General features: G+C 45.4%; 1 protein-coding gene across 5 annotated transcripts in view; it reads right to left on the bottom strand.

Annotated features, from left to right (window-relative positions):
* The window catches only part of Ppara (peroxisome proliferator activated receptor alpha), a 64,093-nt gene that overhangs the window by 6,229 nt on the left and 45,240 nt on the right, over positions 1-12,624 (bottom strand). For all 5 annotated transcript variants that reach the window (XM_029547934.1, XM_021216856.2, XM_029547933.1 and 2 more), the window contains exons 4-6: positions 6,051-6,211; positions 4,015-4,153; positions 2,190-2,392 (exon numbers count right to left, since the gene is read on the bottom strand). In XM_029547934.1, coding sequence (XP_029403794.1) covers positions 2,190-2,392; positions 4,015-4,153; positions 6,051-6,211 — 503 coding nt within the window. The remainder of the gene's footprint in view (positions 1-2,189; positions 2,393-4,014; positions 4,154-6,050; positions 6,212-12,624) is intronic.

The raw sequence follows: 12,624 nt of genomic DNA, 5'->3' as shown, positions 1-12,624 counted from the left end.
CACACACACAGAGGCATGCACATATGCACAAAATAAATATTTTAAATCTTATAAAAGGCATAGCCTATGGTCTCTTGATGTCACTGCAGCAACAAGACCAGAATCTTACAGACATACAAGGACAGTGAAGCTGGTGGTAGGCACTCTGCCACCTGGACATTTCCCAGGCTGGGCACAGTTGGAAGAAGAAAGATGGGGTCTCACACTGGTGCAGAAAGTTCTGGGAAGCGGGCCAGCAGTCTGGGCAGGAAAAGAAGAGAGCCTGGCCTCTGAAATGACATGAGACCTGGAAGTAGGAAGTGATTGTGGCCAACTGTGTGGTCAAAAGCAGCTAGATATTGTGTCTCAAGTTGGCCCCTACATAGATCTTTGTGGCTGAAGCAGGCAGTTAGTTGCCATAAGCCATTAGTGTGTGTGGTGTGTGTGTAGGTGTGTGATGTTTGATGTGTGATATATATGTATGTACGTGTTTGTATGGTACCTGGGTGCATGAGGGTGCAAAGGTCAGTAGATTGTCTCTCTCAGTCTGTCTCTGTCTTATTTTTTGAGACAAGTTCTCTCGCTGAGCCTGAAGCTCATTGGTGTGTGGCTAAGTCCACTGTCCAGCAAGCTACAGCTGTCCTCTCACCTCGCCTTCCACAGTGCTGGGATTGCAGATGTGCATGACCACACCTGGATTTTTATGTATGTGCACGGATCCAAGCTCAGGTCCTGATGCACTGTACCCTCTGAGACATCTCTCACCCCTCCCCCTAGTCTGTATTTCTCCTACAGCAGCCCCCAGCCCTGGACTATTATGCTATCTTTCATTTCCATGTGAGTGCTGATTCTCCTAAGCTCTGACTGAGGATGGTGGGACCCACTTAAGAACCTTGTGGTGATGAAAACGGAGGCGAGCTAAGCAGGGATCAAACCAATAGTCAGTCTGGGTGCAAATAAATCCGACTCTTATGTTCGCTCTAAGTCTCAAAGTGTGAGGGAGAAATAGAAGGGTCTCAAGTGGAAATTCTGCTCTCCCTCATTTGAGGTCATCATCACAGAAACGCAAACGTTACCCTGTGACCTAGAAAGGCTCTGACTCAGTGCTTTCCAACCGTGGGTCGAGACCCCTTTGGGTTGCATATTGGATATCCTAAGTATCAGATATTTATATTATGATTCATAACAGTAGAAAACTACAGTTAAAAAGTAGCAATGGAATAATTTTATGGTTGGGGGGGATCACTATGACATGAGGAATCCTGTATTAAAGGATCGCAGCACTATGAAGGTTGAAAACCCTGCTCTAATTAGAAAGAGCCTTTGGGTTCACCTGGTGTGGGATTTGCTGGAAGCTTCGAAAATGTCTCAACTCATTTCACTGGAGAATTTACTAAAGAATTAAAAGTCCCAGTAAAAGAGAGGTTGGGCTTGCTCATTAAAGCATGCACCTTGTGAAATCCTTCATTTTCCTGTGACTAGAAATTCTAGCTTGTAATTCCCAATGAGGAAGTCTCCAAGCCATTCATTGGTGCAAAACAAACCAGTCATACCAGGCACACGGGTACAGGCAAGAGTCTTCATGTGCCAAGGGAGGGCTGTTCCCTCTGTGAAAAATGGCTCTTGACCCCCCCCTCTAGAGTGCACACAGGTGTATCCAGCTGTGGGAACTGTAGGTCCCAAGCCAGGCAAGGGTTATAGGAGCTGCAGAGATGGGGGCAAGCTGAAATATACCAGGTGCTTTCTGTCAACAAAGGGCCCCCCACAGGACCTGAGCTATCACACTGAAGAAAAAGCAAGAAGGTAACAAAGATGGCAGGTATGGCTTTACCAGAAAGAAAGAGAATGTTCTGAATAGGGAAGCAACAGGTTTGGTTTCTGGCCTTCAAATAGGGATTAAAAAGCACTTAAGAAACACCCTGATACTGAGTAAGGTATTAACTAGATTATTTTGGTCGTATTAATTACACAGCCTTTATAAAGCCTAGGTTGCTAGGAGCTGAGGCGAGCCCAGGCAAGAAGGCAGCAGTTGGTGTGAAAGTACATCTTAGAACCTCAGAATGACCCCATATATTACCATGGCTCTTCCTTGGACTTTGGGATAAATTCTATTTCCTACACTGGACAGTGTTCTCAGTCATTCCCGGTGACTGGCGCTGACATATTGCTAAGGGACATTTCAAGGTACTAAGGGCTGTAGAAGTGCCTACCGGGTTGTTGCTGGTCTTTCCCGCGAGTATGACCCGGGCCTTGACCTTGTTCATGTTGAAGTTCTTCAGGTAGGCCTCGTGGATTCTCTTGCCCAGGGATTTGAAGTCTGCAGTTTCCGAATCTTTCAGGTCGTGTTCACAGGTAAGAATTTCTGCTTTCAGTTTTGCTTTTTCGGATCTTGGCATTCTTCCAAAACGAATTGCTGGAGTTGGGGTGAAGATGGAACAAGGGGATGGATATACAAATGGTCAAGGCACTCAAAGACCAAGGCAGAGGCAAAAGAAAAAGTGGAAGGTCACACTAGGAATGGCAAGCTAAACCAACCCATTCCTCATGACCATCAAGCTTTCTACTACAGAGACTGAAAACCAAATACACAACTTATCAATGGGGTAGCTTACTGTCCTCAGGTAGGCCATTGGCCAAGGTCAGGGGAATGAAAGTGAGTTATCATTTCTTTCATGTATGTATCTATGTATGTATCTATCTATGCATCTATGTATCTATGTATCTATCTATGCATCAATGTATCTATGTATTTATGTATCTATCTATATATCATAGCTATCTAGCTATCTATCTCCTATCCATCTACCTACCTACCTATCATCCTATTACCATCAATATATATCTATCTATCCATATATCTTATCTTATCTATCTATCTATCTATCTATCTATCTATCTATCTATCTATCTATCTATCATCTATCTGCCTAACATCACCCTAGTAATCATCTATCTATATAGCTATCTATGTACCTATTTATATACCACTTACCTATTAATCATCTGTCTGTGTATTTTTTGAGACCATCTCATATAGTGGGTCATGCTCACTTCCAAATAACTATAGAACAGAGGATAGCCTTGGACTCCTGAGCATCTTACCTTAGCCCCTCCAGTGCTCAGGTTACAGGCTAGGTCTCTGTGGTGCTGGGACCACACAGCTTCATGAACCCAGTGCCTCATGCATGACGGGTAAGCATTCTACCAGCTGAGGGACATCCCCAGCACTGTTTTTTAAAAGACAGGGTCTTCCAATGTAGCCCATGCTGGCCATGAAATTATAAAAATCTTCTTGCATCAGCAGGCTAAGTGCTGGGCTTATAGGCATGTAACACTATGTCTGTGATCCCAGCACTCCACAGAGGCAAGGCTAGTGGGTCTCTTTGAGTTCAAGGTCAGCCCAGTTTACATAGTGATTTCCATACCAGGAGATCAAGATCACCCTCAGTTATAAAGTTAGTTGGAAGCAAGCATGATATACTATACAAGACTGTCTCAAAACAAAACAAAACAAAACAACCATAGACAGACAGCAAACCAACCATAGACAGACAGATAGATACATAATAGATAAATAAGTACATGGATAGATAGTTATATGGATAGATGATTAAAAGGCTGATGTTAGGCAGACAGGTAGATAGATGATAGAAGATAGAAGATAGATAGGTAGATGATAGATATAGAGATTTTGAAACCCCCAACTCAAAAATGAATGAATGAATGAATGAATGATCTTCACTGGGAACCATGTTCTAAATTATAGTATGGCTGAAAAAATGGAAACTCACAGTATGGTACATTGTTTGAAACAACACACATTTGAGAGTGGTGATGTGACATCTTGCCACTCCAGTGACCTCCAAGTTGACAGTCATGTCTCACCATAAGAATTTCAAGTGCTCTGCTAAATATACCAGCTGCTGGAGACAGTTACACAGCACAGTTACCCAATCACAATACAGCTGCTCTGACTGATCAAGGAGGGGAAACTGAGGCATGGACTGCCATAGTATGCCCAGCAGCCTTACCTACCATTGTGTGACATCCCGACGGACAGGCACTTGTGGAAACGGCAGTACTGGCATTTATTCCGGTTCTTTTTCTGAATCTTGCAGCTTCGATCACACTTGTCGTACACCAGCTTTAGCCGAATAGTTCGCCGAAAGAAGCCCTGTGATGTCAACATATAATTTAAATAAAGAACGTGGCCTCTGGGTAAGCCTCCAGACTGGCTTTGCTCAGCTTTCTCGTGGATTCGATTGACTGACTGACTGGTTTGTTTTGAAACGGGGTCTCATGGAGCCCAGCCAGGCAAAGAGCTTGCTCTGGTGGCCAAAGATGAACTTGAACTCTTGACCTTCCTGCTTCCACCTCTTGAGTACTAGAAGTACTTGGCTAAGCACCACCATGCCTGGCTGTATGGGGTTCTGAGAAGCCAACCCGGGGCTTCATGCCTGCTAGGCAAGTTCTCTCCCAGCTGAGCCACAGCCCAGTCCTACCACCTCTAAGAAACTATGTGTTGAAGTTCTAGAAAATCCCATGTAATTGGGGCAAATAGGAAACTAATGTGCTAAGGCAGGGTTCAGAGAGATCTTAGAAAGACCCTACCAGACTGGGGAAGACAAAACCAAGTCCCTAAGAGAAAAACGTTATAACAAGAGGAAAATGGCTATTCCAAAACAACACTCTTGCTTCATAGGAGCATCAAGGCTTCACCCAGGAAGAGAAGAGCTTGAGCTCATAAAAGCCAAGATGATTAGACATGGCCTTGATGGAGGGCCCCATCCCAAGTTGCATTTTTTTTTTTTTTTTTTTTTTTTTGGTTTTTCGAGATAGGGTTTCTTTGTATAGCCCTGGCTGTCCTGGAATGCACTTGGTAGACCAGGCTGGCCTTAAACTCAGAAATCCGCCTGCCTTTGCCTCCCGAGTGCTGGGATTAAAGGCCTGCGCCACCACGCCCAGCCCAAGTTGCATTTTTAAAGGGATGCAGATAGAAAACTGGGGAATGGGGTTTATTATGGCTTTGGGGTCCTTTGCTTCTGCTTCTTCCTCTAGCCTGAGATAGTGGGCTCTCATGGCTCATGCGCAAGGCTTTCCTTGGGGACCAGGGGACCAGAAGGGGGAGGTTCCTCACCTAGGTGTGTGAGGTAGGATGTCAGAAGGACCTATGGGATGGGGAGGAAGAGAGAGAAGCAAGGGCTGTAAATGCCAGGGAGCATCAGACCCTTGGTCTGCGTTCACTGCTACCACACACTAGGCTTGTAAGACTAGCCCCACCAAAGAGAGATGGCAACGCTTCTTCAAGAAGGTAAAGGAAAGTCTAGGCTATTTCCTCAGATCCCGGACACTTTCAGGTGGTACTAGGAAGGAAGCCTTTGGATTTTAAGTGAGTATGTACATATCTCCATTTTCCACACCTGGTGTCCACGAACTGACAAACTTGAAAATGTCCGTGCAGCAGAAGGGGATTGATTCACTTTATCTACACGAGGGCGGGCTCATGCCTGTCTAGAGGTCAAGTTGACTCTCACTGGGGAGAAAGCTACAACAGGAGGGTGCAGGCGGTTAGGAGGATGTCAGTCTGTGCCAGAAGTGACTGGCTGGAGGTCAGTTACAGGAGCTAGGTACCATGGACTCTGAGCTAGGGACAGAACACCCTTGCTCAACACATGGTAACCTCTGCCCTAGCTGGCCTCTGGAGAGGTCCTGAGGTCATAGGTAAACACATTCCTCCACATAGTCACCTCTGCTCTAGCTGGCTTCTGGGGGGGGGGGGGGTCCTGAGGTAAAGTGCGTAGTCTATACTTTGTACCATGGGAAGAGTCATTTTTAAATGGTCTGCTTTTTTTGTTTCCTTGTTCATTTTGGTTTAAAGGATGTGCTCCTCTCAAATGTTTACAAAGTACAGCAAAGCAACCTGCCCTAGATCATCAGAAGAGGGGTCAACCTGCCACAGAAGGCCATTTTCTGCTCCTTCTGTACACCTCGGAGTGCCGACAGCCATCTCATAGAGGAGCAAAGGCGTCGAGCCGTGCGGCCACCTCCCCCTTCCCCCGGGGCCTCCGTACCTTGCAGCCTTCACACGCGTGAACTCCGTAGTGGTACCCTGAGGCCTTGTCCCCACATATTCGACACTCGATGTTCAGGGCGCTGCCAGGGGACTCGTCCGTGTTGGCGGGGATCACAGGGCAGCTGACCGAGGAAGGGCTGGAAGCTGGAGAGAGGGTGTCTACAGATGGAAGAGGAAAATATGTGAAGCCTGGGGTGTTATTACTCACGCCAGAAGCAGATCCTTGGGAGGATAACTTTTTGTAAGGGGGATGTGTGATGTGAGCAGGCATAAGAGGGGGATGTGTGATGTGAGCAGGCATAAGAGGGGGATGTGTGATGTGAGCAGGCATAAGAGGGGGATGTGTGATGTGAGCAGGCACAAGAGGGGGATGTGTGATGTGAGCAGGCATAAGACGGGGATGTGTGATGTGAGCAGGCATAAGACAGGGATGTGTGATGTGAGCAGGCATAAGAGGGGGATGTGTGATGTGAGCAGGCACAAGACGGGGATGTGTGATGTGAGCAGGCACAAGACGGGGATGTGTGATGTGAGCAGGCACAAGAGGGGAATGTGTGATGTGAGCAGGCATAACAGGGGGATGTGTGATGTGAGCAGGCACAAGAGGGGGATGTGTGATGTGAGCAGGCATCTCTCTTGAGTCAGCCCTGCCCCTGGCTGTACACTGCCCATGGTTAGTTACCATGGTGCCACCATTCCTGAGGCTCATGTGTGCTAGCCTGTCTCCTGACTCGTACCCTACCTCCAGTTCTTCAGAGGCCATAGTACGGGACCTTCACGGGGGGGCTCCAGCCTCCCGTGACACGGGTCCAGCACAGAGCTGGCTGCTTTCCAATTTTGTTGTCACTGTTTCAATAGACTAGTCATGCCCACAAGTGTCCTGACACATGGCTTCAACTCTAAAATCCAATAGCTAAGGTAAGAGGATTGTGAGTTCAAGACCAGTCTGGGCTATAGAGTGAGACAGAGATGGAGACAGAGACAGAGACAGACGGAGGCAGAGATGGAGGCAGAGGTGGAGACAGAAGAGGGAGGAGAATATGTAGAGAAATAGGAGAGAAAAGTAAAGGAAAACCAAGAGAGGGTGTGTTGAGAGAGGAGAAAAAACATGCTGAGAATAAGACAGAGAATTGAGAAATAAGAACGAGAATTGAGAAAGGAGAGGAGAGGAAAGACAGAGAAAAAGAGAAAGGGCAGAGCCTGGGAGAAGTTAAATCTAAAAATCCACTCGATAAAAGTCTAGTGTCCAAAAGATGCAGCAAAGTCTTACAATTAACCAATCAAAAACAACACAGATAAAAAGCATCAACAAGCCGGGTGGTGGTGGTGCATGCCTTTAATCCCAGCACTTGGGAGGCAGAGGCAGGCAGATTTCTGAGTTCGAGGCCAGCCTGGTCTACAGAGTGAGTTCCAGGACAGCCAGGGCTACACAGAGAAACCCTGTCTCGAAAAACAAAAAACAAAACAAAACAAAAAAGCATTAATAGAGGCCCGGAGATGGTTTAGAGGTTAAGAACACTGGATGTTCTTCCAGAGGTTCTGAGTTCAATTCCTAGCAACCACATGGTAGCTCATAACTGTCTATAATAAGATCTGGTTTCCTCTTCTTGCCTGCAGGTGTACATACAGTCAGACCATTATATACATAATGAATAAATATACCCTTTTAAAAAAGCCATCAGTAGACCTGAATAAATACTTCACCCAAGAAGGCAGATGGTGAGTGCGTGTATGGAGTGACACTCAGTGTCACTGTCCTTATCAGACTTCAAGTTAAAGCCACAGAGACTATACTATCACTGCACACAGATTAACCTAAACTTCTCCAACACTGGTGACAGAAGTGCCGGCAGGGTTGTGGAGTGGCTGCTGTCATTCCTGGACATTGCGCATGCAGAAAGAGACAGCCACATTTAAAGCTAAATAGTCATGAGAAAAATCTGCATCTCTGCTTACTTCCCCAGCTGATTCAGGAACAGGTCCACACAAAAATAAACAACATGAGCAGTTACAGAAGTGCCATTCTTCTTCTTTTATAAACTTGTGTGTATAATGTGCATGCCTGTGTGCACTGTTGTATGCACACAGTTAGGTGTACAACTGCTGTTGTGTGCATACTGAGGCATGGAAATGGAGGTTAGAAGACAACTTGGGCGTTGGCTGTCAGCTTCCACCTTGTTTGAGACTGGGCCTCTTTTCTGTTGCTCACCGGTCTGCGCACTTGGGTAGCTAGAGTGGGAGCTTCTCGGAGGCACTTGTATTGGCCAGCCTTCTCTACACAAGGCACTGCCATCTCGATCCCATGCCACTGCATTTGGCTTCCTTGTCGTTCAAACACTTTTTTTGGGTTTGGAACTCAGGTCTTCACGCTTACACGGCAAACTCTTTGACCCACAGAACCATCTCCTCAGCCCTAGGAGCTTCATACTTAGTTGCTAAGAGCTGGAAGTAGCCAAAATTGGTATGCACGAGTTGGAGGCCAGCCTGAACTACACAGTGAGTTCCAGGATAGCCTGAGCTACCATAGAGGAAGATCTCAACAGAGTAAGATCAAGAAACCCAACAGATTGGTGGGATGGCTCAGTGGTAGGAAAAAATGACTTTCTGCATTCCAGAAACCCACAGCAGGAAAAGAGACACACGAAGGTTGTCTTCTGACACCTTCCCCCCCCACACACTCACACACACTCACACACCCCAAATTAAAGAAAACACTACAACAAAACAAAAAGGCAACTATAAAGGCCACCCCAGCAGCAACTGGTCCCAGGGAACTGTGGTCCCAGGGAACTGTACTCCCAGGACCAAGCGCATTCCTGTCTCTGCCCTGCACAATGGATGTTCCTGACTGTGCATCAGGGGCAGCACTCAGGGCACTTACTGCTTTAGTACTGAGGAAATCACCTCTCAAGTAAAAGTGAGATGGTTCCATCTAACAAAGCAGGAAGTGGGACCCGAAAGGATCAGACCTTTCGCTGTCACCTAATTGCATCTCTGAGCAAAGCCTGGGCAGAGTCCACCACACCACAGAGTCCACAGCAAGTGCCAGTCAATAAAACCAAAATTACAAGGCATAGGAACAGAAATTTTGGCTCATGATGAGAAGAGAAATGAATGAAAGAGACCCAGAAATGACACAGATGATAGAATTTGCAGCCAAGGCATTAAAGGGTTATTCTGTTTATACTCCAAGATGCAAGATAGAAGACTGGGTGTGTTGTATAGAAATGAGGGTAAAAGAATGGACGGATCACAGTGCTAGTGCTAAAAACCGCAATATCTGGTGTGGAAAATAAACCAGGTAGATTAGACACTACAGAAGAAAAGACTGGCAAACTGGAAAACACAGCAATAGAAACTATCAAAAGGCACATGCGTGCACGTGCACATGCACATGACGTAAATATATATATATATATCGAGTGACAGGTATCACAAGGATGCAGAGAAGAAGGGTGTCACAAGGATACAGAGGAGAAGGGTTGATAGGAATGCAAATTAGCACAGCTGTTGTGGGAAATTGTATAGAGCTTCCTCTGATAACAAAAGGTGAAGCAGCCGGGCGTGGTGGTGCACGCCTTTAATCCCAGCACTTGGGAGGCAGAGGCAGGCGGATTTCTGAGTTCGAGGCCAGCCTGGTCTACAAAGTGAGTTCCAGGACAGCCAGGGCTACACAGAGAAACCCTGTCTCGAAAAACCAAAAAAAAAAAAAAGGTGAAGCTACCATGGGCTGACACAACCCCACCATCCTTCTGAAAACATCCATAGGACCTGAAATCGATCAGCTGAAGAGATGCCTGCATCCCACATATCACTATTCACAATAGCTGAGATGTGGAGTCAACCTTAGTGTCCCACAATGGATAGAGAAAGGAAACATGGCATACATACAGAATGATACTAATCGATGTTAACTGAGGGTAGGAAGATCCACCCACTGTGGGCAGCACCATTCCCTACACAGGGAATCCTGAACTATGTAAGAATAGAGAAAGTGGAAGCTGGAGAGAGGGCTCAAGTTAAGAGCCCTGGCTGCTCTTCCAGAGGACTGGAGTTCAATTCCCATCACTCGCATGGGTGCTCATAACTGTCTGTAACTCTAGCCACAATGGATATGTTGCTCTCTTCTGGCTGGTGCACACACATACCATACACGGACGCACACTCAGACAATAAATAAATAGGAGAGATTCTCCATCCAAGAAAAGTGAGCTGAACACTAGCATGTTCTCCCTTCCTGTAATGGATGTGATATGACCAACTCCCTCCAGCTTCTGTTGCTGACATCACTACTGTGATGGGTTGTGACTTGGAACCATGACTTAAACAATACTTTCTCCCCTAAGTGGCTTTGTCAGTGTGTTTTATCACATCAACAGAAATGAAGCTAAGGTGGAACAAGCAGAAGCATTACTGATTCCCTAAATATTATAGTGGTAATAAAGAAGCATCATGAATAGCTTCATGTCCATAAGTTCAACAGGTTAGATGGAACTAACACGTTCTTTGAAAGATACCGTGATAGTCTTCACTGTCAATTCTTTTGTGCTGAGAGATGACTAAGAGGCTGGCTAGTGAAGAACACATCTGGGTGTGTCTATTAGGGTTGACATGTGGAAGGACCACTAAGGGAGAAAGACTGACCCTAAATACAGGCAGCAGCATCTCATGAGCCAGGGACCCAGATGGGATAAAGGCAAAGAAGGAGAGATGTTAGCCAGTGTGTGCAAGTGCCCCTTTTTCTGAGCAAGTACAATTGTGGCTGCTGCCACCACCAGTGGACACCAGACAGTTATTTCAGGCTTCCAGCTACATACACTAGTGCTGTCCGGGCAGTGGCCAGGCCTGCAGCCTTGGACTAAGATTGATTGATCCTCTACGTTATGAGGCTTTAGGGCCCCTAGACTGAGCTGGAATTTTTTTTTTTTTTTTGGTTCATGAGCACGGAGAAAGCTGCTGGGTACCAACCAGCCTCCAATCTTGTAAGGCAATCTAATATACTCCCCTTTACAATGAAAATGCACAGTGTATGTTCTTTTTTAACCTAATAAACTCCCTTTTACAACTATACACACATACAGTTTTTGATTTTTTTGTATAGAGAACCTAATACAGAAACAAATTACCAGTATTCACAAGGAGGTAAAAAATGAGCAGTCCTCCCTCTTCCTCGGAAAGAAGTTGAATATATAGTTTAAAATGTCCTCCTCTAGAGAAAACTCCTGCTGGGTAGGGTGGCACAACCTAACCCCAACACTTGAGAGGTAGAGGCAGGTGGATCTCTATAAGCCAAGGCCTGGTCTACATAGTAAGACCCTATCAAGAAAGGAAGGAAGGAAGGAAGGAAGGAAGGAAGGAAGGAAGGAAGGAAGGAAGGAAAAAAGAAAGAAAGAAAGAAAGAAAGAAAGAAAGAAAGAAAGAAAGAAAGAAAGAGAAAGAAGGGAGGGAGAGAGGGAGGGAGGAAAGGAAGAAAGGAAGGAAGAAAGGAAGGAAGGAAGGAAGGAAGGAAGGAAGGAAGGAAGGAAGGAAGGAAAGAAGGAAGAGGCTGTGAATTAAGAAAACGCCAGGCTCAGATCTCTTAATCTATGAAATCTCCCAGGCTTTCAAGGAAACTCAAGTATCAATTCTACAGAAAAACCTTCAGGAAACCAAAAAGAGAAGGGGCGGGGTGGGGACATTTCCTCCTTTTACAAGGGAAGAATCAATCTAAGTCCAAAGGCAGAGAGAGAGATTCTGAAAACAAAACCAACACCCTCTTAATAAAATCTTAGACAATTAAACTCTATACCAAGATGGTGAGTCGTTAGGACAAACTGACATTTTTCACTGGAATATGAGCTTAGCTTAATCTTTGACATGTGTGATTAACCATATTAATAAACTAAAAGGGGTCAGGCGGTCAGTGGTGGTGCATGCCTCTGGTCCCAGCACTTGGGAATCAGAAGCAGGTGGACCTCTGTGAGTCTGAGGCTAGCCTGGTCCACAAAGCGAGTTCAAAAGACAGCTGGGCTACACAGAGAAACCTTGTTTCAAAAAAAAAAAAAAAAAGTGAATGTGTAAGTAAGTAAACTAAATAACCAACTAACCAACTAAAAGGAAACCCTTTTAACCACCATAAGGATTTCCCCAAATCTAACATCAATGCCTAATAAAAACAGCACACTGGGACAAGAAGGTGACTCCATCAGTCTGGTAAGTATCTAAGCACCCCATAAGAACACTGTTGGAGGGGCATCTATGAGAAACCATAGCCAGAATATTCTGTGGCAAAGATTGTGTGGCTTTTCCATGGATCAATAATAAGAGGAGGCACGGCCACTCCTGTCTAACATTGTGCTGGAAATTCTGACCAGTAATAACAATGTAATAAAGGAAACTAAAAAGGCCCATCTTGAAATGGAAGAAGGGAAACTGTCTTTGTGGCCCATGATGTCATTATTCACATGGAAATGTTTTTTTTTTTTTTTTTTTAAAAAGACTTATTTATTTATTGTATATGAATACACTATCACTGTCTTCAGAAACACCAGAAGAGGGCATCGGATCCCATCACAGATGGTTGTGAGCCACCA

This window comes from Mus pahari, chromosome 17, assembly GCF_900095145.1.
Source record: "Mus pahari chromosome 17, PAHARI_EIJ_v1.1, whole genome shotgun sequence".
Classification (NCBI taxonomy): Eukaryota; Metazoa; Chordata; class Mammalia; order Rodentia; family Muridae; genus Mus; species Mus pahari.
Note: the sequence above shows the minus strand (reverse complement) of the source record. Positions and strands in the feature narration are given on the sequence as shown.